The 25,454-nt window shown below is 35.6% G+C and overlaps 1 protein-coding gene across 2 annotated transcripts in view; it reads left to right on the plus strand.

Annotated features, from left to right (window-relative positions):
- Positions 1–25,454, plus strand: part of SLIT2 (slit guidance ligand 2) — a 403,235-nt gene that overhangs the window by 239,926 nt on the left and 137,855 nt on the right. For both annotated transcript variants that reach the window (XM_069593771.1, XM_069593772.1), the window contains exons 5-6: positions 8,863–8,934; positions 21,717–21,788. In XM_069593771.1, the coding sequence (XP_069449872.1) occupies positions 8,863–8,934; positions 21,717–21,788 (144 nt within the window). The remainder of the gene's footprint in view (positions 1–8,862; positions 8,935–21,716; positions 21,789–25,454) is intronic.

Consider the following 25,454-nt stretch of genomic DNA (forward strand, 5'->3'; position numbering starts at 1 on the left):
TTTATGTGTGCTATGTTAAATTCTCACAGTGGTACAAAGACTCATTAATCTGTCTTTCTCCCTCTGATCTCTCCATTGAACTCTAGTTTAATAACTCAAGGTTTTATAAAACAGTGACATTTACCTCTCCTGTGTTGCCTTGATATCAATATATTTAAAAGTACTTTCAGGAGTCCAGTTTTCTTTCCTGATTTCCCCTTGCTGTGAATATAATACCAGATTTTGCTACTTACCAGTGCTCCAACTTCAGGCTTATAACTTACCACCTTTTTTCCTTGCTCACGCATATCCATTGCCATGTAAGATTTTTCTTCAGAATTTATTTTTCTTTCCATAAACCTTTGCTTATTAAAAGCCTGTGATATGCCAGGAATTCTTTATAAAGAAGATGAACTAAAATCTCTGCCTTTATTCATCATATTGTCTCAAAAGAAAGACAGTTATCACAAAAACAAATCAACTAAAAATTTGAGTGTTACAGTAATATGTGTGCATGCCAGCTTAAGAGCACAGAGGCTGGAAATAACTGACTCCTCAATAATAAATAGCAATGTTTAATAGTTCATTTGTAATTATATAACAAGCTTATTGATATTTAGTTATTTGAATACTAATTTTTGTTAATAATAATATTGTTGTTTGGACCAGGCAAAATGGCCCTAAGAGTGATTTATTCTAGCTCATGTTATAGATGCACAGATGGAGAGAGGGGTAAGTGATCTGCACAGCATCACATAGCAAATACATTACAGAGATCTTAGCACATGGTTCAGCTGAGGGATTGGAAAAGAACTATGTTTAAGGGAGTACTGTTTGCTCTGTGTCTTGAACAGTATATAACCCTGCATTTCATGGTGATAGGAGCTAGGTGCTTAAGAAAATAAAATGTGGATAAGCTGAAAGAGTTGGAAAGATGATTTTCTAACAGGTGGGTTAAGAGAATGGAATCAATGAATGAAGGTCTGAAGTGAAAATAGAAGTGCAGAATGTATCAAGGAAGTCCCACAAGTGAGACACAAGGTGAAGGCTTCAGGAAATTCCAAGAAAGCCAGTGTAACTGGAGAAGAGTAGGCAAGGTGGAGAGATGGTCAAAAAGGATAAAGTGATGAGGTGTCCATCAATTATTTGGGAGTCTTGTAGACCTTATAATGCTTTGAGCTTTCCCCTCCTTTTAAGATGGGACATCAATGAAGAATTTTGATTGAATACATGACAAACTATGATTATAAGAAGGCAAAGGGAACAGAGAGAGATAGGAAGTCATGAAGATAATCCAGAGAAGAGGGGGCGGTAGCTTTCTCTGGGGATCAGAGGTGTAGGTAGACCAGATTCTGAAGATATTTTGAACAGTTCAGAGAACTTTCTGGTGGATTGCATGTTGGGTGTAGAAGAATCTTAGATGTTGGTGAGGACTCCAAGTTTTTGGTCCGAACTACTGAGGATGGTGTCCTCTTAATTGAACTGTGTAAGAATTCAGGAGATGGTTATTTCAGCTGGACTTGATTTCAGTTTTGGAAATGTAAAGGTGGTGCCATTGTGGAGGATGTATTGTTAAGGATCATAAATCAAGACAAAGATATGAGTTTGGAATCTCAGTCATGTATGGAATGGTGATGACTATTGTTATCCAACAGGAACTATGACAATAGAAAATGGGAGGAAGGAGCTTGATTCAAGATGCTGCTGAAGTAGTTTTATGAATGAGTTGGATGGAGTAGAAGAGGGAGGGTCCAAAATGGGAAACTCCAGGGTGATTACTACTAGTACCACTTGCCGGGGATCCCCCTGATAGCGCAGTTGGTAAAGAATCTGCCTGCAATGCAGGAGACCTCAGTTCGATTCCTGGGTTGGGAAGATCCCCTGGAGAAGGGTTAGGCTACCCACTCCAGTATTCTGGCCTGGAGAATTCCATGGACTGTGTAGTCCAAGGGGTCACAAAGAGTTCCACACAACTGAGTGACTTTCACTTTCTCAGGCCTGGCTCTGGGAGGCCTATATCTTTACAGTTATGCAAATACCAAGAAGCCTTTTCTGTTTGAAACCACTTATGTTCGTCTGTGTTCATATCCTTCCTACCAAGATTAGCTTCAGAATGGGACAGTCTTTTCCAGCTCTTCTCACTTTCTTATCATGTCAGAAAATGAATAAACTAGACTTTCAGATTTAATGTGATCAGTAATTTTAGTTCACATGGGAAATTCCAAATCATGCCTGATAATTTGCAGTGATTTTTTTTGTATTTTCCCAGGTTTATTGACATACATAATATTCATTTAATGTGTAGAACAAAATGATTTGATATATTACTAAATGATTACTGCAGTATGTTTTATTAATAATCATTGAAAGTGAAAGTGAAAAGTGTTAGTCTCTCTGTTGAGTCTGACTCTTTTCCAACACCCACCAGGCTCCTGTGTCCATGGGATCTTCCAGGCAGGAATACTGGCATGAGTTCCTGTTTCCTTCTCGAGGGTTATCTTCTCAACCCAGGGATCAAACCCATGTCTCCTGCATCTCCTGCAATGGCAGGCAGATTCTTTACTACTGAGCCGCCCGAGAAGCCCTAAAACAGAAGTAGCTTTGGTATTCTCTAAAATCTCATCCCGCCATATTACCTCACATAATTTAAGGGCTTCAGATTGGTAGTTCAGATTGTAAAGAATCCACCTGCAATGCAGGAGACCCAGGTTGGACCCCTGGGTGAAGAAGATCCCCTGGAGAAGGGAATGGCTACCCATTCCAGTATTCTTGCCTAGAGAATGGTCCATGGGGTTGCAAAGAGTTGGACACAACTGAGTGACTAAGCACACACACATAGGTAAAAAATCTGAATAAGAACTTTTAATATTTACCTTCTTAGAATCTTCAAATATATAATACATTATTGTTAAATAACAGTCGCAGTGCTGTACATTACACACGCAAAGCAGCACTTTAATCTTATAACTGAGCGTTTGTACTTTTTTACCGCCTTTACCCAATTTCTCTAACCCACCCCCCAATTTCCCACCTCTGGCAACCACCAATATGTTCTTTCTGTGAGTTCCACTTTTATTTGATACCACATATAATGTGATCATACAGTAGCTGTCTTTCTTTGTTTGACTTATTGCACTTATTAACATGTGCTCTCAGGGTCTACCCATGTTGTGGCAAATAGCAGGATTTCCTTCTTTACCAGGTTGAATAATATTCTGTTCCACCTTCTTTATCCATTCATTTATCCATTGATGGACACATGTTATTTCTATATCTTGGTTATTGTTGATAATGCTGCAATGAACATAGGGGTGCAGATACGCTTTCAAGAGAATGATTTTGTTTCCTCTGGGTATATACCCAGGAGTAGGATTGCTAGGTTATATGGTAGTTCTATTTTTAATCTTTTGAGGACCTGCTATTCTGTTTTCCATTGTGGTTGCACCAATTTACACTTCCACCAGTAGTTCACTAGTGTTCCCTTTTCTCTGTGTCCTTGCCAAAACTTGTTATCTGTTGTATTTTTGATGATAATCATTCTGATAAGTGTAAGGTGACATCTCCTTGTGGTTTTGATTTGCATTTTCCTAATGATTTGTAATGTTATGCATCTTTTCATGTGTCTATATGTCTTCTTTGGAGAATGTCTGTTCAGGTGCTTTGCCCATTTTTAATTGAGTTATTTGTTTTCTGATATTTAGATGTATGAGTTCTTTGTATATTGTGGACATTAACCCCTTATCAGATGCATGCTTTTCAAATATTTTCTCCAGTTCTGTAGGTTGCCTCTTCATTTTTTGATGGTTTCTTTGCTGTGTAGAGCTTTTTTAGTTTGATGTATATCCACTTGTTTATTTTTGCTTTTGTTGCCTTTGCTTTTTGAGTCAAGTCTAGAAAAAAATCATTGTTAAGATCAATGTCAAGGTGCTGACCACCTATGTTTTCTTTTTGGAATTTTATGGTTCCTGTCATATGTTTATGTTGAAGTCTTGAATCCATTTTAGTTTCTGTGTGTGAAACTAGCAGTCCAGTTTTATTCTGTTGTAGATGGCAGGACAGTTTTTCCAAAATCATTTCTTGAAAAGGCTATCCTGTCTCCATTATATGTTCATTTTTTTCTTTGTCATAAATTAATTTTTCATATGTGTGGGTTTATTTCTAAACTCTCAATTCTGTTCCATTGATCTATCTCTTTTTCTGCTAATATCTTTCTATTTTTATTACTATAGCTTTGTAATATAGATTGAAGTCAGGAAGTGTGATGCCTCTGGCTTTGTTCTTCTTTCTCAAGATTGCTTTGGCCATTCCAGTTCTTTTGTGGGACCAAATACATTTTAGGGCTGGCTGTTTGTTCTTTTTCTGTGGAAAATAGCACATTGGAGTTTTGAGGATTGCGTTGAATCTGTAGATCATTTTGGACGTTTTAGCGACACTAGTTCTTCCAGTCCCTGAGCATGTGATACCTTTCCACTTGTGTCCACAAATTTACAAAGCAAATTTAGCCCCTTGTCTTCCATCCCAGCTCCTCAATGACCACACTTGTTTTCCCTAAACACTTTTCACATTTTTGCATTTTGCTGTTGCCTTCCTCAGTAAAGTTGAGTGAGTCCAAACTCTCCCCAAATAGTCAAGCCCCTTAACGTGCATCAAAGACCTTATGTTTGAACCTAACCCCAACTCTCCACTGTATTGCTTAATGCTCTCCAAAAAACTGCCTAGTTCACTGGATACCCGCCCTTTTTCCACAATACTTCCCAATGCACCTCTTTGCCAATTGTCCCTGTCTTCTCCAAAATTCAAATGCCAGATTAATCTTCCTAAAAATCAACTCCAATCAAGCCATTTCCTTTTCTGAAGCACATTTTACACTCTGTTGCCCAGTGATGTAATTACAGACTCTTCCATTGGCAGCTTTATCCTGCTAACTCAGTAGTTCTGGCTTATTTTTCTCATATCACATAGTTCACAAAACAATGCACTCTCATCAGTAATATCTCACATTGCCTACAATGGTCTTTCAAGGAACAGAGATATACTTAGTCTCCTAACAGAATAACTGTAACATGTATGTAACCAATGCCTCTATAGTAGTTACTGTATGTCAGGCACTTTTTGACCACTTTAAGAATATGATTTCATTGAATCCACCTAACAGTCCTATAATATAGACACTGTTATTATTTCATTTTACAGATGAGGAAACTGAGGTACAGGAAACATAAGCAATTATCCCAAGGTCACGTGGTTAATAAATGGAAGAGCTAAAGAATTCAACCTCAGATAGCCTCAGCCTGTAGTCTATGCTGTTAATTGCTCTGGCATGTTTACCCTCTCCTTAAATTTCTGTCAACCACCCATACCAACACTGGAGGGTGAGAAATATTGAGCTCAATTGTTTTCATCAAATTTCCAAAAATTCCTTTTTTATTTTGAAAGTGGCTTGAGTCAGCTAAGTCTCCAATAAATGTTACTTCTCTGATCTTTTAAATCACTCTTTTCAGATGGTACCACTCAGGCTTTACTTATCCTATATTCTCTTTGTTGTCATCAATCTGTGAGATAAAAAATCACATCTCTATACTGAGATTGAAAAAAAAATCACAACCAAGCTCATGATAGACACTGTAAATTCCGATTTCCCAATTTTGTTAATGGTTCCTCTAATCTAAGTTAAAAGTGACTCATATCTCCTCTCTCTCTTTTGCCTAATCCACATCCACATACAATTCGCTTCCACGTTTGGTTCTTCATGCATTCCTGATACCACTCTCAATCTTTTGCACCTTTTCTATCTAAAGGGTGGGAGATGCCTCATCCATTAACTGGGTCAGAGTAAATAAGCAATGTTTTTATTAACAGTTATTCTATTGTTTGACATTCTCATTGCTTTTCCCCCAAATATCATAAAAATCTTGTATCTGGTTATTTAGATTTGAGTCTTTGACCCCTGATATTCTGCTAAATTCCGTTGACAGTTTAATCTAAGGAAAAACATCTGCTCAGCTCCCATCCACCACTCTCGCCTTCCTACCACTGTCGGCTGAAAGAACTCACTCTTTGGTGGGTACGAAAATGTCTGCTAATTGCATCACTGATTTCTCCTTCCAAACTCATCTCTTATTACTCCACTGCATGTTACACCTTCTAAGAAAACCAGACCAAAAGCTACTCCCATGAAAAGTTCTGCTTTGTACCTCCATACTCTTGCTTGTGCCATTTATTTCACACAAAAATGCCAATGAAATAAGTCAGAGGCTGAGGTCGCAGAGTCCGACACGATTGAAGCGACTTAGCAGCAGCAGCAGCAGCAGGATGAGGTAAGAAAAAAAATCTCTGAAGTTTTAGGTCACAGAAAGGATGTTTAGCACTAATACCTGACATCTCTGAAGCTTGGTTTCTTTATAATAATAAGTAATAATAACAGTGATAATAATAATACCTACTTCACAAGATGGCTACGTGGTTTAAAATATAAATTTTGATATTGTATTATTTCTAAAATTTAAATATTGCATATAGAAGTCACTAAAAACTTGTTTAGGTTCTTCTTCCTGTCATGGGTGAACATTGCCCACTTAACTTAAGGGAACTGAGATCCATAACTGAAGCTGGCTGCCAGAGTGAGGTGGGCACAAGAGCAGAGACCCCGTAGAATAGTCTACTCCTGGGGCAGTGACACATGAAACATTGATCTTAAGCCTCCGAGCCTAATTGTTACTCACTCTTATATAAAAGATAAGATGGTAAGTGTTAGCAAAATAAAACCTTTCTATGTTCTAGAATTCTGCCTGAGGCTATCAAAAAGGCTAAAATCTGAACTCAGCATCTCTGCCATTTTTATTCACCTTGGGCTTTCCACGTGGCATCCGTCTGCCTGCAGTGCAGGAGACGCAGGAGACGTGGCTCCATCCCTGGGCTGGGAAGATGCCCTGGAGGAGGAAATGGCAACCCAACTCCAGTATTCTCGCCTGGGAAATCCCATGGATAGAGCCTGGCAGGCTACAGTCTATGGGGTCACAAAGAGTAGGGCATGACTGAACACACACACACACACACACACACACACACTCACACTCACACTCACACTCACACAGTCTCTAAAGCAGTCTTTGTTTTGTTCTAGGAGAACAAAAGTGGAAAAAGAAAACAAATGATGAGAAAACATTGAATTGACAGAGGCACAACAATAAAATCACTATCGGTTTTCAAGGAGTGCTCTAGATTTAAATTTGCTTGAACTCAGTTTTTTCCTTCCTCACTTCTTATTACTTTCTGAAATGTCTTTCTCTAGCATCTCTCTTCCCTTCTCTTAGCTTAGTAGCCGCCTTGGAGCACTGTTTCTGGCATTAAGGCTTTTAAATATGTATTCTTAATTCGATGTAATTAAACAAAGGAAGGAAGTCAGTCTGAATCAATGACAAGCTGGAGAAACAAGCGGTTTTTAAGGAAATGAAGTTTTATTACTCTTAGGGATATACTGAAGCTATAGAAAACAGTTCACTTAGAACATTAATGGCGACATTAACACCTACATAAGCATATCTTACAAACTCACTGTTTGGAATAAAACACACATGTACTTTTCTTTTTTCTAAGGACTTTTACTGTTTAAATAGACTAACGTTTGTTTCTACAGATTGCTTAGCGAACCTTTTTTTTTTTTTTAAATTTGAACATTGCAGATATTGAGATATAAATGCAAATCTCAGTTGTTTAAAACTTGGTGCTCATGAGGTCAAAACCACACACTAAATCTCTATATCAGCTAGTTTTCTCTATTGTGTGGTCTTAACTGTGTGAGCAACCAGCTCTGGTCATAAGCACTGGGGGAGAGGCTGTCGATGAATTTGTCCAGTATGCCTTCGCTTAATTGGAAAATGGCTCTGTTTCACAGCCACACACCCGTGGTCAGTAGCTTCACCTTTCTTCGTAAGCGTCGGTTATTTTGAATTTTAAAGATAATTTTAGTACCTTCATTGTTACTTTAATACTTTATTTATGTGCTGTTTCAGCTTTCTGCTATGTGGTAATGTTATTTAAAATTTCCTCTTTTCGGTGACATTTCTTGCATTGTGTATTTATATCCTACTTGTTAAGGCTAATAATACTATATGAGCTTATAGAATTGCGTCTGAACTCTGAAGGGAAAATAACGATCCATTTCATGAGATGAGTAATTTTTACAAACTCTCCTTTCAGCTCAAAGAGTGCTTTTTGTTCCCTTGATTAAAATGTATTTTCTCGATTAAATTAAAATGCAAATATAGATGGTCTGTGTTTATGGTTATAATAGAATTATTTAAAGAAGGTTTTAAATCAATGTGCTGTTAATATTTCATGCGGGAACTCTGGGTTTTATTGTTGGGCCAGTACTGCCATGTTCCATTTTCAAGATTACTTAAAGTGCTATGAAAACTTAATCATACTGCCCTGGTTTTATCAGTTTTGCCCAGCCTTCTCTAAGATGTTAAAAGGAACTATTTTCCTATATACTTCTTAAGTTATATCAGTGGTGTTGGAGAAATATCAAGTACTGTTTCTTTAGAACCCTTTAAAATTGAGTTATGAACAATTTGCTGTTTGTTTTAAAGAAATATTTTATTACACAGAAGTGAATCAACTTTTAAATTTAAGAGAACCATATTTAATAATTTATTATGAACTAAAGATCTGAAAAGTTACTTCAGGAGACTATTTTGTCCAAATTTTTAATTTCTATTAGGAATATAAAATATTTGTATTAGAAATTGCATCTAGTGCTATTAATTTAATTATAATGATTTAGTGTTTCTTTTTTGGAAAGTGACATCACTTCTCAATAATTATTAAAATAACTCTTAAATCATATTTATAACTTGATCTTTTATCCCTTTTCTTTTTTAGTGACCTCAGTGAAAACCAGATTCAGGCAATTCCAAGGAAAGCTTTTCGTGGGGCAGTTGATATTAAAAATCTGTAAGTATTTTTTCTAATTGATACTGTTGTTTTTCAAGTTATCCATTTTCCAAGTTTGATTCATATTAAATAAAGTGTCAGGAAAGAAATGGTGAAAGCTTATGCATTTCATGCTTCCTTAGGAGAACTGTACCAATAAGTCTTAAACCATTTTTACATGTTATCTGAAGGAAGGCTCATTTAGAAGATGTCTTGAAACTGAAGTTATCAAATAATAACTGCAGTTGTTATCACAAGGTTCTTCAAACCTTCTGGTTAACCTTGTGAAGTCTAAAGAAATGATTTTATTAAAAGGCATTTACAATGTATTTTCTTCCCTCTTACTATAAGCTTATTTCAATAGTACCTTTTTCACTTGTTATTGGTGTTTATTGGAAACACAGACTATTTTTTTTCTGGAAAGAGTAGATTAAATTTTCTTGTTGGAGATACCTGTGGCCTAGAGCTACTGCTTTTTAAAATAGCTTTTAGATCACCATTTTTATGAAATTCCAAAGTGTGAGAATGAGAAAAGTGTCTTTCAATTTGTGTGAATACTTTTCTTAGATTTTCCCTTTTATCTTTATGAAAGAATGTATGTATAGCCTTCTTTAAAAAGCAAAGTAAAAGAAACCTATGTGTTTTTCCTTGGTAAATCTTTAATCTGGTGTCTGGTGTAGATGTGTTGTTTTGTAAGTGCACGTAGGTCTTTACATATCAGATTTAAGATTACAGTGGTAACCCTAACATTATCGATATGTATCTTAATAAATTTTAAAGTATCATATTAACCTTTTGAAACGACTGCTTTTGACCGACTATAAAACTAGGATGTAAAGTGTTTTCTTTAGCTTCTGCATTAGTTTGGAATGTAAAGGGAAAAGCCCGTGTGCTGAGATTAACTATCAGGAATTCAGTGTTTCTTACCTTTGTAATAAACGGGGCAGAAACTCTTTCAAGAATTAACTTATTTTCCATGGTGGAATCCAACATTTCTCAAGTAGTGAATGTGATACAGATGTTTTCCTTCGTCAAAGAAGACGACTGTTTATAAAGCTATAAGCTATGGCCTCTACATCTTCTCTTCATTGTAAATGGTTTTTGTTTTAAATTTGTACTTTCTAAGTGTGCGGGTAGAGATAGAAAAATATAGACTTCTAAGTATAAATATAGAGCGCCATCAGAATCCTGGCCTTAGACTTTTGTTAGCATTTACATGTTAAAAGAGATTTTATTTGCTTAGATTTAGTCTCTAATGAATACTGAGGAAAATCTTCAAGTAGATTCAGAGATATAGGGTGTTCAAAACTGCCTCTATGTATTATCTCTTGTCAGAACAACACAAAGATTCCTATGTAGCACCTACTCAAGTTGTCTATATGTCTCTGTGAAAGGACAGTAATGGCCAAAGTTGACCACCCTTTGGGAATGCCTCTTGCAGTCTTTTAACAGTATTCTCGCTAAAGCCTGAAAACAGGTGGCTTTTAATCTTAGTAACGATATTTAGGGAATCCAAGTGTGCAAGTAATCCTTCTCCCATGTTTAAGGATGCATTTGGGAGTGAGATACCAGTCATGGTGAAATTCTTCCTTAATTCCTCTTTGTTTCTTCTTTAAAAATGAAATTCTAAAAGTTTAGAGATAAAAAGAAAAGTGAGATACTGACCAATGTACTTTAAGGAATGCATCATTGATTTGGTGGGATTTGGAAAATATTTTCCTCCACTATATCATTTCCCCTTTTCTAGTTTAAACACAGTTATTTAAAAACTGTGAGATGAGCCTAGGACTGGAGTCTCAGAATATTTTGCTATTTTTGTTTGTTTGTTTTGTAAACATGACAATTTATTAAACTTCACTGAGCCTTAATTTTTACTTTTATGAAATCAATATAGTAATTGCTTGCACTTGTGATTATTAGAGGAAAAAGGTACTAAGGAGAGAGAAAATTAGAATATGGACTAATCTGTAATATTAGTGAGAGATCAGGTAGACCATGGGCCAATTAGACATTAAGCTGCAAAGTAGGAAAAAAATACATATATATATGTTATCTCAGAAGGTGCTAAATATATGCAAGACCCTGATTTATAAACAAATTGTGAAGTGCCACAGATACTGAGGAAAGAAAGAGATAAAAGTGTTGCTTGAGGTTATCAGGGAATAATTTAGAAAAGAATTACTGAAAAGAAAATATACAGAAATCTTCAAGGAGGTTGGTTCATACTGTATATTGGTCAATAAAAGCACATTGAGAAAGTAAGAATTTATTAAGACCTATTCAAAGCCTGATTACTGGGTTTTGAAGGGATTGGAGGATAAAATTAAATGAAATGTGTGTGTGTGATGGAAGGAATATGTCTGTATCTTTAAGGTGAGCCAGTACTAATTCGGAATAGCAGCACTAGCAGAAAGCATAGCAGTCAGAATATGGAGAACGCTGAGTAGAATGGCATCCAAATGACTTTATTTTTGGAGATTTCTTTTCTTATGGAGGAAAGGGGGCTTAAGAAACTATGTGGCTGCTGAATGGTGATGGTCAAAAGAACAATTTATTCCTGCTACTCTCCCTGGCTTCCGTGTAAAAGTGTGAAAGACCATGGAAACAACCTTGAAACACCTTAACGCATTTATAGGTTTATTTAATTTAAAAGGATCATATAAGTTTCATGGGACTCTGTCTGAAGTTTAGTTTTATCATTAAAAGTTAAGAAAAGTATTTAGTAAAATATGTTAGCACTGAGAGTAAATTTTAATTCATATTGTTATTAAAATGGTAAATGTAGGTCATCAAGTAATGACTCAGTAAAAGTCCAGAAGTACTGACATTATTATTATTATGAATGTTCAGTGTGGGAAGTGAAAGTGAAAGTCACTCAGTCATGTCTGATTCTTTATGACCCCATGGACTATACAGTCCATGGAATTCTCCAGGCCAGAATACTGGAGTGGGTAGCCGTTCCCTTCTCCAGGCGATCTCCCAAACCAGGGATCGAACCCAGGTCTCCGCATTGCAGGCAGATTCTTTACCAGCTGAGCCACCAGGGAAGCCCAAGAATACTGGAGTGGGAAGCTATCCTTTCTCCAGCAGATCTTCCTGACCCAGGAAATAAAACGGGGTCTCCCACATTGCAGGCAGACTCTTTACCAGCTCAGCCACAAGGGAAGTCCATTCAGTGTGGGAAGGAGAGGCATAATGCTCTGTCCTGTATATCATGCCAGTGTGTTCATGTACAGTTTGGACAAGACTTCATGGTCCCATGATGGCTAGTATTCAAGGCTTACAGAGATAAAAGAGAAAACAGAAGGCTTTACAGAAGAAATATGTGCTTTAGGTGCATCAGGATAATATTCTGTGTAGTGTTAGTTGCTTAGTTATGTCCAACTCTCTGCAACCCCACAGACTGTAGCCCACCAGTCTCCTGTGTCCATGGGATTCTCCAGGCAAGAATAGTGGAATGAATTTTCATTCCCTTCTCCAGAGGATCTTCCCAGCCCAGGGATCGAACCCTGGTCTCCTGCATTGCAGACAAACTCTTTACCCTTTGAGTACAGAGAAGACCTTGATATTTTGTATAGCACTGTCTAAAATATTGGTCTAATGCACTGTACTGGGTTTACGGGAGTTACCACATATTCAGGCTTTATTCTGCGTAAATTCCAAGTATCAGAAGATTTTCACCGGAAGCACTTGCTTTAATCTTGTGGATTGGCTAAATAAGCTCAAGGCAAAATCCTGACAATATGAAATTGATGCTGTAGAAATTTTGCAAATTAGCAGATCTTATTCCTTTTCCTTCAGGCAAGCCACAGTAAAACTGTTCTAGACAGATGGACATTTATCTTGCTGTTAAATATCTCCAGGGAGGACATCCCATAACTTTTTTGCTTATCTCTATTAATTTCCATACTGGATTAAGACCCTTTATATTTTGTGTTGTTTACCCAATTTTCTCCAGCTGCTACTTAAACCAGTTTTTTCCCCCCGGCATTTGAGACAGTGAGATCTTAGAATAACAAGATCATATCAAAATATCAACTATCTTATTGTATTTATAGTAGTCGCTGGCAGCCAGTTTATATAGGATTTACATCTGTGTTTTTGAACTCTCCAATCAAGTGTGAATGAAAGTACTGATAGTATCATTACCAAATGATGCCTTACTGAAGTAATAATCACTGTTTATATTATTTTTCTTGATAAATTTGTATATATATTTAATATATGTAACACTGACTAATTAAGTCTTGGCTATCTCCTGATCGTTTCTGAATGAAGACATGTTACATTGTGGTACTGTTTTGTTTACAAGTATGTATGAGGCTTTTCCTTTCAATTGAATGACTTAGGAGAATATTCAAATTAAATTTTGATTTATTGCTAAGACTTGCAAGCTTTTTCTCTAAGTATGCATTTTATGAGTTCAAAAATTTTTGAAGAGTCTCTTGTTTTTATGTAAAATAATTCCTACTCATGTTATCCCAGGATTTAAACAAAAAAACCAATTTATGAACTTGAAATTCAAATTGTTGACAATAGTTATTGAGATTGCAAAAGTGAAAGTGTTAGCCATTCAGTCGTGTCTGACTCTTTGTGACCCCATGCATGGACTGTAGTACACCAGGCTCCTCTGTGCATGGAATTCTCTAGTCAAGAATAGTGGAATTCCCTTCTCCAGGAGATGTTCCCAACCCAGGGATCAAACCTGGGTCTCCTGCATTGCAGGACCTGAATACTTAAAATAATTAAATTCCAACAAGCATTATTTTAGATAGTCTCTTTAAAATACATCATATCTGTTTTTTATTCTTCTTTCATGTTGCAGTATATTTTCAAAATGTACTCTATATTCCAAACTTTACTATTTGTAAATGAATACATTCATTTTCTATCTGCTTGCATTATACAAATTCTAGTAAATTTTCATCTCTTATCAACTGTACTCCCTCTTTCTATTAAAACTATCCATAGGTTAAAATAGGTGAGGGGAAAATATTTATATTTTTTTACTATATTGTCTTGATTTAAATATATTACTATATTTATTATATTTATACTATATTGTCTTGATTTAAAGACAAGCATTTAAGTTAAAAGATGAGTTAACTTGGTTCTCTTTGAGTAAGTCATGGTGTCATTTGGGAAACAAGAATGCATGACTATAGTAATTTTAAGAAACAAAACTATTTGGGATGCACTGATTATTAGTGATAAGATTTGGCAAATAGGAAAAAGAAGGTTAATCTATATGTTGTTACACACTGTTATATTATTTAGAAATTTTTTTCTAAAACTCTATCATCTTCAGTTTATTTTATTGATGGATGGTCATTTAAAACCCATAGGAGGAAAATTCACAGTTGTATAGCAAATCACAGGAAGACATATATTTTGGTTTTTTTCCACCCTTGCCAATTTTTAAATATCAATCTACTCTTTTCCTTTCCTCTGTCATCTTCATGTTGTTTAGTCGGTAAGTCCTGTCCGATTCTTTTGCAGCTAATGGACAGTAGCCTGCCAGGCTCCAATGTTCTTGGGATTTCCTAGGCAAGAATACTGGAGTGGGTTGCCATTTCCTTCTCCAAGGGATCTTCCCCATCCAGAGATCAAGCTTGCATCTCTTCCATTGGCAGGCTGATTCTTTACCACTGAGCCACCAGGGGAGCCTCATACTTCATGATAATAAAGGAACAAGGGTTGTCCACATAATAGAGAATCAATATATAACAATCAGAAAGTGAAAGTGTTAGTCGCTTTGTCGTGCCCAACTCTTTGCAGCCCCCGTGGACTGGAGCCCACCAGGCTCCTCTGTCCATGGGATTTCCCAGGCAAAAATACTGGAGTGGGTCGCCACTCCCTTCTATTCCTTCCTGGCCCAGGAATAGAACCCAGGTCTCCTGCATTGCAAGTGTTTACTGTCTGAGCCATCAGGGAAGCCCTAACAATCAAAGAGTGTATTACATATTTTACCATTCAAATGCAAGACTTGCCTTATCTTTGACCTGTAAGTTAAATCATGTTTACAGAATGTTGACCATAATCAGCTACTTTTCATGTTTAGTTTACTATATTTCTCATCATACTTAACTACAGATTTATAACATAATTATTATAAAAAGAAGATGCATTTGTATAAAATTAAAATTGTGATTTTATTTTTTTGCTCTCAGCTCCTTCCTAGAGTGTTTTCAGTGAGCCTGAGACTGAAGAGACTTTGAAGGGGAGACTGGTTTCTCACTCAAGGGGCCTGCTATCCTTAGTGTTAGAATAAATACCACACATGGTTCTTAGGCATAGAACCTTCCTAATGTATCTGTGGAGATGATTTTTCATTTACATAGATAGCAAATGAAGTTGATTTTTATGATATGAGGACTAGAGCCCCTCTTAACATCTATTTTAAGTCTTCCCTTCGTAGCTCAGCTGGTAAAGAATTCGCCTGCAATACGGGAGACCTGGGTTCCATCCCTGGGTTGGGAAAATCTCTGGAGAAGAAAAGGCTACCCATTCCAGTATTCTGGCCTGGAGAATTCCGTGGACTGTGTAGTCCACAGGATTGAAAAGAATTGGACACAACTGAGTGATTTTCACTAACATCTAGATTGCTGCCTGTGGTCATAAAGGATAACTTGTAACTCGCAGTTATCTGGGTTCTAAAATGTAAAGTGTATCAGGAACTCAGCAGATGCCATAGTCAGTACCATGGGAACTGTCCGTGGTCCTATAAATTGCCTGCTTTGTACTCCCTGTAAAAAAGCACACTGAATTGTGATAATCTCCAGTAACTATGGGCAAGTTTGTTACCAGCAACCTCTCCAACTTTGCATTTTGCTTAGTCTCCAGGTGCCTTAGCACTCTTTTTATTGATAGCATTTTCTCATGTAAAGATGAATCTATACAGCATACCTTCATAGTCATTTTCCAAAGCAAAACAAAACACACAAGAAATTTTGATTGAAGAGTTGGGAATCTGATTCACATATGTATAAAATAGCCATTGTCTTGATCTTTCAGTGGTTGCTTGTTGTTCTTGAGACAGAACAGATCTTTCTGTTTTTGCTTCCCCAACCCTGGACAGCCAGCCATACTTTTCTCCCTCTGAACAATTATAATAACCTGCTAATGGAGTTTTGATCTCCAGTGTATATTATCATTAGGGAATTTCAATGTTCCAGCCAAATTTTGTTTACATAAAGCATTGTTTTTCATCCCATCACTTCCTGGTTGAAAATCATTCTGCTTATTAAAACAAAAGCAAAACGCTTTGCTATAGGCATCACGGTAAAGCCTTGGGAATTTAGTGGAATATTGTCTACAATAGTTCTACAGGGTCTATAGGAATATAGGCTATTCTCTGAGAGAACAGTGAGTTTTACCCAATGGCATTGCTTCTAGTCTCTTTAGATATTCCTACTGATCCCAAAATTCAGAGACCTGTGCAGGCTCACAGCCCCCTCTCCCACTGAATCTGTGCACAAGTTCTTTGCTCAAATCAGAACGATCTCTGTCTTGCAGACATTTACTCTGAACATTATAGAGCCTCGGCTCACAACTATTCTTTGAACCAGTCTCCTCCATAGGGAATACCCACTTTTATTTCTGTCTTACTGGATTCTACCCATTTTTTAGGGATTAGGGGATTTTTTCTTCTCCCTCACACTATTATTTTCGCCTAGGGCAATCTCTTCCTTCTCTGAAATTCTGTAATATTCTTCTTCTGACTTCTTCCTTGAAAATTTGCCTTTAGAAATTCAGCCTAAACCTCTATTTGCAGAATGAATAGCTCCTGAATCTCTCTTCCTAGCCACCTGTGTCTAATGAGGCCTTCAACAATACATAGATTTAAAGTTGAATCAAGGTTTCACTAAACATTTACTACTTGTTTTGCATAACTTGTTTAACTTCTGTGGGCCTTCTTTTCTTATCTGTAAAATCAAAATAATGATAATACCTACCTTCTCAAGTAATTGTGAGGAATAATACGATGGGTATGTCTAAAGACCCTGCTATTTACTGTGCATTCAATAAATGCTAGCAATTATTAATATTGTCAGTTTCAATTTCTACCTCCCTGATTAGTTTATTTAGACTTACCAGAACCAGAAGGTCAGTTTAGCTGTCTTTCCTCCAGTGTCTATTATCATCTCTCTTAGAGCTACCTTAAACTTCCTCCTAATAAATTAACAAATGGATATAACTGTATACTATGGCTTATTCCAGTAAAAGCTGAGATTCTTTCTTGTGAGAAAAAGTGTTACTTGAAACATTGCAAAAGAGTTAAATTCTCAAATAACATAAGTAATTTAAGATTGTTCAGAAAGTCCTTTCCTTGGTTATTTTCTTCACTGATGCCCAGGCTAACACAGTTGTGCTTTCATGCTGAGGTAAATGATACAGTTGCAGAAACTTCTCTCTAGGATGGATTAATTTAAATTTTTCTCATGCCCTCTGTATATTATGACTTAAATCTTAGACTACTTGTTACACAATCATTATTGGCATAAGATTTGTATATTTAGACATATATTTACCTGAACTTTATACATACAAGGAAAGAAATAGAACAGATTCTGCCCATATCCTTACCAGCATTTTTTCTTTTTCTCCCATTACATTTATGTTTTATCAGGTTAGCGAAATGTTGTTATTCTCTCATACTGATTCTAATCACTTTGATGTGTTTTAAGTCAACTAAATTCTTGGAGTTTGTCATCTTGCAGTAGTGAGTTGAATATGAATGAAACTTTCTCATACCTAAAAAACCCTGGCAAAATTGGAACCTAGTCATAACAGTTTTGTTGACAGTATGTACAGACTCTGCTTGGCTTCGAAATTATTAAAAATTATTTATGTTCACTATTGTTCCAGAGGTAAGTATGTTTTATGGTGTTCTAATTCTTACAAAAAGAAAATCAATTTGTAACAAGATCTTACTACTTGGACACTGCACTGAAATATGAATTTTCTATGGATAAGAACAAAACCAACTAAAGTTAATGCAGGAAGATGTGTTTTGTATGTGTAATTCAAACAGTCTGGTATATAGATTGTTAACAATGAAAACAGGAAATCTTAGGAAAATAAGCAACAGAATACAGTGTCTCCAGTTATGTTTTAAGATGCCAAGTAAGCAAATGTACAAACTTTTTGTCATTTAATATACCTCTTTGTTAAAATTTATGTCTAGCAACATTTTATATTATCTTTCATACCAAAAATTAATCAAAATCCGAAATTAGACTGTTTTTAGTCTTAAAGAAAAGCAGATCAGCTTTGGAAATTTTATGTGAGAGAGGCACGGAGTGATCACACTTGATAAACGTGTGCTGCATTGTTGAATGCAGTGCTAGAAAAAATTAAATAAGCAGTCTAGAGTTATTCTAGAGCATCAGAAGACGAATAGTTACCATTAAAAATAGAATCATAGAGTGTTAATGCTGAGAGAAATCTGAAAACTCCAGGAGATGGTGAGGGACAAGGAGGACTGGCATGCTGTAGTCCACAGGGTCGCGAAGAGTCGGACATGACTTTGTGACTGAAAAACAGTATGTTTTTAACAACATCATTTTCATGAAATTAAAGAGAAAGCCACTGCTTCAAACCACACACATACAAACTAGGAGAGTGATGGATCAGAGGGAGGGGGGATTTGGAATTTGAACAGAAGCAGAGAGGAGGGTTGGAGGTAGAAAATAAGGAGGAGAAGACTCAGCAGCCTGGATGAGACTATGCAGGTTAGAAGTCTAAAGGAAACCACCTGGTCCTATCCATACCATTCTTCCTCCCAGGAAAATGAGAAAAGTGCTAGCTCGCTTTTCCCTGGAAAGTAGGCTAAGTTAGAAAAGGACCCTCGAGCTGTTAGAGACACCCAGTACTTTTTATCATTCATAGATCAACAAATTTACCTTATGTCTGGATAAATAGCTGTAACGTTACTTCTTGGAAAAGCGAAAAAGTTTTCCTCTTACTAATTACTTAATTCCGAACAATTCCATGGCGTGGTGTGTAATCACATCTAAATGTGCCACTAAACTCATGGCTGACCGCATCCTTTCCTGTTTATGAAAAAGCAGAAGTGCCCAGGGTTTAAAAGGTGGTGAAGGAAATGAACAGCGTGAGAGAAACAAGGTGCAGAAAAATAGTCCAGAAACTCTGAAATAAATTACACTTTTGTATCACTTTGACACTGTTTATCTTGAACGATATGCAGATAAACAGAGGTTTGTGCAGAGATTTTCTCATGAGCAATCATGTGAGTATAGTACTTTCCATAAATGTAACTTTGAATATTAAAAAAATCTATCCATTGATGAAAAAATTGTCTGCTTTGATTTTCATTATCCTTTCAAATGAGTAGCGTTTTCATAAAATACCTTCCTTCCCAGAAGATATTTGACCTGAGACATGACAGCATCCAGGAAACTGTTAGGGAAGAATTTGGTCGTATAAGAACCGAATATCCTTAATGTTTTAGGGCCAATAAGGGCTTAGACTTCTGTTAAGAATCAGAAGAAGCATATAATCATGAGCAGTGTTAAAGAGGGATAAAATTAGCAAAGTTTCCACCAGCGTCTCAACTTCTGATGGTATATAGAAAGTAATCTGCCTTTCAGTACTTGTAGGACAAGATTTGCTTGAGTGCTTTCTGGCAAGCTAGGGCTTCCTTTTGTGTATAGTATGCATGATTTAAAAGAAGCTGTGTCAGCACTGATTTATACATTGACAGCTAAGGATAATAAGGTATGGGCAAACATACAGCTCACCCTTTTACAGATTAACCTGGAGACTGCATTAGGCAAATTTGATAGCATTAAAAGATTTTGCCAATTTGTCTGGAAACAATTTCTCTTTTGTAGTGTGTCAAGGGTAACACTTCATGCCATTGTACTAATTTAAATGGCTTTGATAAATTGTTCAAGAGGTTAGAGAATAGTAGTGCAGATATATATTTAGCACTTTAAAATTAAAAAAAGGCTATTAACTTAATTGTTAAATGAATTTAATCTGTAAAAATCAAAAGTGCTCCAGAATCTAAGTGTTTTCTTGGAAGCGCAGCAACCATATTACATCATGAGTCTTTAAAAGTCTTCTTAGAAAATAAAATTATACATCCACATACTTCCTAATAAGCAGAGATGTCTTCTGCTGTTACAGTTGCATGAGTGGTAGCTGTTATTTGGGGAAAGCCTTAGTTTATACAGGCAATAAAATTGTATCTTCTCCAGGCTCACCTTTTTTATATTGCACATCTTAGATCACACAGTTTGCATGGCATCAAGGTAGCCTCCTGTATGATTATGTCCCCCAGAGACCCTCTTAAAAATGAGATGTATATTTCATGAGACATTCTCTATGTACATAATTTTTAAAGTAGGGAATTTGAAGAGGCCCCTCTGAAAGTCACTGAATTAAATCATTGCCCCTTTATTCAATTGCCTTGTGAGAAAAACAGCTATTTCAAACAGTTCCCTTAAGAACAAACCTCAAATGTAAATTGGCCTTTTTGGTAAATCTTGTGCTTGAAATAATACAAAGATCCTAATCTTTGTATTAGGGTCATAGGCCTACCCTGTTATGTACCTCCCTTCCCAATGCATGCAAGGCTGAAAACTCACCTATATCATCAACCATTTGGTTTTTATCTCAAGTGAAACATTAAAATACTTTTTATTTATAAGAACAATAATACCACTAAGCATCAGGCTACTAGATTTTAGATAAAAGCTGATTATTTGTTTAAGAAAAAAGGAGAAAGCAGTGGGATTTAGTACTTAGTTCTCTGTTTCAACCAAGTAAATTCCTTAGTATGAACAAGGAAATTTTAATTCCCCAAACAAACGGTAGGAGAAAGCAAACTTAAGTTTGAAACATGCTTTATTTTCAATTTTTAAACATTAAAAAGTGAGTAATAACTGCTGGAGAAGAGTTACTTGAGTTTTGTGTAATTTGGAATGAATTAATACAGCTTTAAATGTTTGACTGTAGATATATGTAGAATTTTATTCTTGCTGCAGTATGTGTTTCTTCGTGTTTGGGGCTGAAATCAGTGTCTTTGAGAAAATAATTTTTGGTTTTTAATTTTCTAAAAAGTTGGTTTCTGGAGAGTGGTATAATTTGAGAAGCTCTTTAACTGAAAAATCTGTAATATTTACAGTGCCGTGGATTCACCATTAATGATAGTGCAAATTACGGAAACAGTGAAGCTTAATATGAAACAACTGGTCGCTTTGTAAAGTATATGCCTAGTTGGGAATAGCAAGGAGATAGATGGGGTGTCGTTTCTCTTTCTTGATTTGAAGTTCTTGAAGAAAAGCTGCTTTTAAAAGAAGAAAACCTAAAAGTAGTCTTGCTCTTTCTTGCCAAGGATAGTGAAATTAACATGCAGCTGGGCTTCTCTGATAAATGGATTCTGTTAGGTCACTGAGGGGTGCATGTGACATTAAGTGATTTACAGTCCTTTACCTTAATGAAATTGTTTCAGCAAGATGACGCTGAAAGCTCTTAATGGATAGCTTTTCTTGATGTAATGAAATTGCATTCCTATGGCATTTAATATAAGGTGCAGTTATTATTTACTGGCGCTTTCCGAGGGCTGCTATTTGCACAGACAGTTCAGAACAAAAAGAGATTTCAGTGGCGGCACCGAGGCCAGAATGGCTTGTGACATTCTTCTGCAGATGAGTGGATTTGTGAGAGCATTTTGGTTGTTGCGGCTAGGGCTTGAGAGACCCTTCAGGAGACTTCCTTTCACCTAACCCTGCTAGTGTCCAGTCTTTTACATATTCTTCTAATCTGTTTAACAGGCAACTGGATTACAACCAGATCAGCTGTATTGAAGATGGGGCATTCAGGGCTCTCAGGGACCTGGAAGTGCTGTAAGTATCGCTTATTTCTCTTACTCTTTTAACCAGAGCTTTGTGTTTAGGGAGTGCTAACGTGGATGCTTATCTGTTAGCTTGAAATCTTGTGTCAGAATGGTTTCTGAAAGAGAAAGAGAGCCCTTAAATAACTCAGAGCAAATGCAGAGAAGAGTGGAAATGCATGGGTGCAAAATCTTATATATCATATCTGTATGCTTAGGTAGAATTGATTAATTTTGAAAAGACACTCACATGTTCACATGTATTGTCTTTTAAGTGTTTCTCCTTGTGGTAAAACAGTCTCATACACGGGATTTGTAAGAATTCCCAGAATTGCTATATATATAGATAGCATCGGTTGTACCGGAAAAATTACAAAAAAAAAAAAAACAAAACAAAACCTTAAGAGCTGATATGTTGGTATATTTTAGTTGCTGTGCGATGGAAAGACATTTCTCATTTTAAAATATTATTTTAACTAGGTAGCTTACCATCTTTGTAAGGTTATTTTAAAATGTACTTTCTAAATTTAATAAGCCGCCTATTAGGTCCATTTTAAAGTCTACTAACTTCATAAAGTACCACACACAGATTTGAATTATAATTGGCATTTTCTGTCCTTTCCTGCTGGATAGACATTGCTGAAAAATTGATTAGAGGCAACTGAGTAATCTCTACAGATATTTGACACTGTAAAAATAATTTTAATGACATTATTAATTATAATGAAAAATAATTTTAACGAAAACTAGTTCCTAAAGCTGCATAAGCCGCCTATACACTTCTGAAAAATTTCCCCAAAGATTCACCTTTCTAACTTTTTAAGTATACTTACTAATTTTTCCCTCTAATAAAATATAGTTCTAAGATATAATTCTCCCCTGACTCAATTTATTCATCAATTTGAATCTAAATTAAATGTGAAGAGGTTTTGAATTTTTAGTTCATGTATTAAAAGTTATCAGAAATTATGAAATTCTTCCAAAAAAAGGTCTCATTGCTTTATAAATTGAGTTTGAAGACAGAGTGTAATTCTGAATAAAGTTGATTGTTTCAACTAGGATGGCTTATTTTAACAATTTTTCTATATGGTTTTGGTGTTAATTGTGAATAAATGAAACTAATTTCTAGCTGCATCACATACAGTTATTATTTTTAAAGAATTATATAAGAATGAGTTGATTGAAATAAAATGTTCTGAGGATATACACTATTCTCTAACCATGTGAGAGATGTTAATAAGAATCTACCTTATTCTAAAGGAAAAAGGAATTTAAAGTGCTTATTATACAAACTGTAGTTATAAGTTCACTTTTAAAATTGTGTTCCAGAGCCATTTTTAATAGGAAGTTCACTAGTGCTATTTCAAAGTCAAAATAACTGCAGTACAGCTATGATTTCTTGATAGTGCTCTGACATCAGAGCTATAGTCAATGTCACTAAACCCATATGTGAAGAGACTACCACATGTACTATTTAGTTGAATAGCGCAGATCAAATGAAAGAATTTGTTACTAATGGTACCAAACACTTTATGAAAAATTTGCTGAATGTTTTGAATGAATTGAATATCATAAAATATTTCATTATTAAGCAAAATAACTTACTTATTAGATATAGAATAACTAATATATATGTAATATATTGAGGATATGTTGAGTGCTCTACATATATTTGAGAGAGAGAGAGAGAGGAAGTAGCTGCTATGTGCCAAGCACTGTGGTCAGCACTGGAAACACTTTACCCACAAATACAATAACTCTTCATTTACTTTTTTTGGTTCTAAACTAATATCATTGTTTTGAGAATCAGTAAATTCAAGAAAACACAGTCACCTCATATATTTTGTTGGGTTTACAAAATATCTAAAAGATGATTTTTGTAAGACCTACTGTCATGAAACATACCAAAGAATGATAAATATCTCATGGTTCATGGAATCAAAATAAAAATTCAAAATGTTGGGAACTCTTTTGAGTACTTTAATATGTAGATCTCAAAAAGCTAGCTAATGGTCAGAGTTTGTTAAAGGAAATAATTAAAATCAGCACGAAACAAGGAAATGTAAATTTTTATCAAAGACTTTTAATGTTTTGTGTTTAAATTTTATAAAGTTAAGCAGACATTCTGTTAACATATATTAATTTTTTAAATGCTTGTGATTGACCCAACGTTTAGAGAAAAAATTAATGAAGAATTTAAGGCTGACTTGGATAGAGCAATGGAAAGACTAAATATGTTAAGCCCTAAATCTCCTAATCTCTTGACAAGTAAATCAAAAGTTCACCCATTATAACCAGTTGGTCTGGGGCTTTTTAAATATAAAGCTACTGTTTTAAATACAGAGTTCAGAAAGTAGGTTACCCATTTTGATTGTTTCTATCATCCATGACTCTTTAAGAGATATCTTTTTATTACGTGGAAATAATGAAAGAGCATTAATTTGCGCATCACCCTAAATTTCAGATTTCTAATATTTTAGATCTTTAAAAATGTTAATTTGTGATTCATTTGCAAATGTATGAATATACTGAGGCCAAACAGGGGAAGATGGGTATAAACATACTGAGCCACTGATGAAAATTCGTTTCATTAAAATATATATTAAGGGAGAGAGTGAATAAAGTTCAAGAAGGAAAAGCCAAGGTAGATGAAAGCAGGGAGACAGTTGATCACTTGCATGTTCTTAATGAACTGACTTTTTATGGAAATTCTCATTGATAGGATTTAGAGTTTATTTTCCTAATAAGATACTGTGTCAAAAGTAACACTGGAAACTAATTGTAGATCAATATTTTCTTTTCCTTGGACACTAGATTCAGAAATGATATATATCCCTTGACTTGCCAGTTTTATATGGTTTATTTTTCTTTTCTATAGAATAGACATAATTTAATTTAATTGAAACATAGTGGTTCATATCCATCCAATATCAGACTCTGCCAAATCCTATGCTCAGCACTTGGGAATAAGAAGAAATAAATCCAGATTGAAGTCTGAGAGGGCCTAAATGATTACCAAGACTAACATTTCTATTTACCCACCAAGACATCTTTTGTACACGAATATAGTCTCATTACAAAGACAAAATCTTGAGGTTAAACATAGAAATAGATTTTCATATAGGAAAAAGTGTTCACAAGTAAAGCAGTATATAAATTGGCATTATTTCATAATAGGAATTTATATAACACCTGTATGTTATTATACCTAATCAACACTTATTGTTAATTTCAAAATAATTTCATTGGTTCCACATATTGTTCAGTTACCAGATATTAACATCAATATTGCTTTGCCAGCATCATGCATGCTACATGCTAAGTCGCTTCAGTCGTGTCTGACTCTGTATAACCCTTATGGACTGTAGCCCACCAGACTTCTCTGTCCATGGGATTCTCCAGGCAAGAATACTGGAGTGGGTTGCCGTGCCCTCCTCCAGGCGATCTTCCCAACTCAGGGATCAAACCCTTCCCTCTTAAGTCTTCTGCATTGGCAGGCGGGTTCTTTACCACTTGTGCCATCTGGGAAGCCCTTGCCAGCATCAACACTAAATAAAAATACTAAGATAATTTCTTTAGTTGAATTAAATGAATTGACATTTTGAGAAGTCTTCAAATTGATAGCCACGGGCTTCAGCGTGCTATGTAAACTCTTTTGTGTGGAATTATAAGAAACTAA

Source organism: Ovis canadensis, chromosome 6, assembly GCF_042477335.2.
Source record: "Ovis canadensis isolate MfBH-ARS-UI-01 breed Bighorn chromosome 6, ARS-UI_OviCan_v2, whole genome shotgun sequence".
Taxonomy (NCBI): domain Eukaryota; kingdom Metazoa; phylum Chordata; class Mammalia; order Artiodactyla; family Bovidae; genus Ovis; species Ovis canadensis.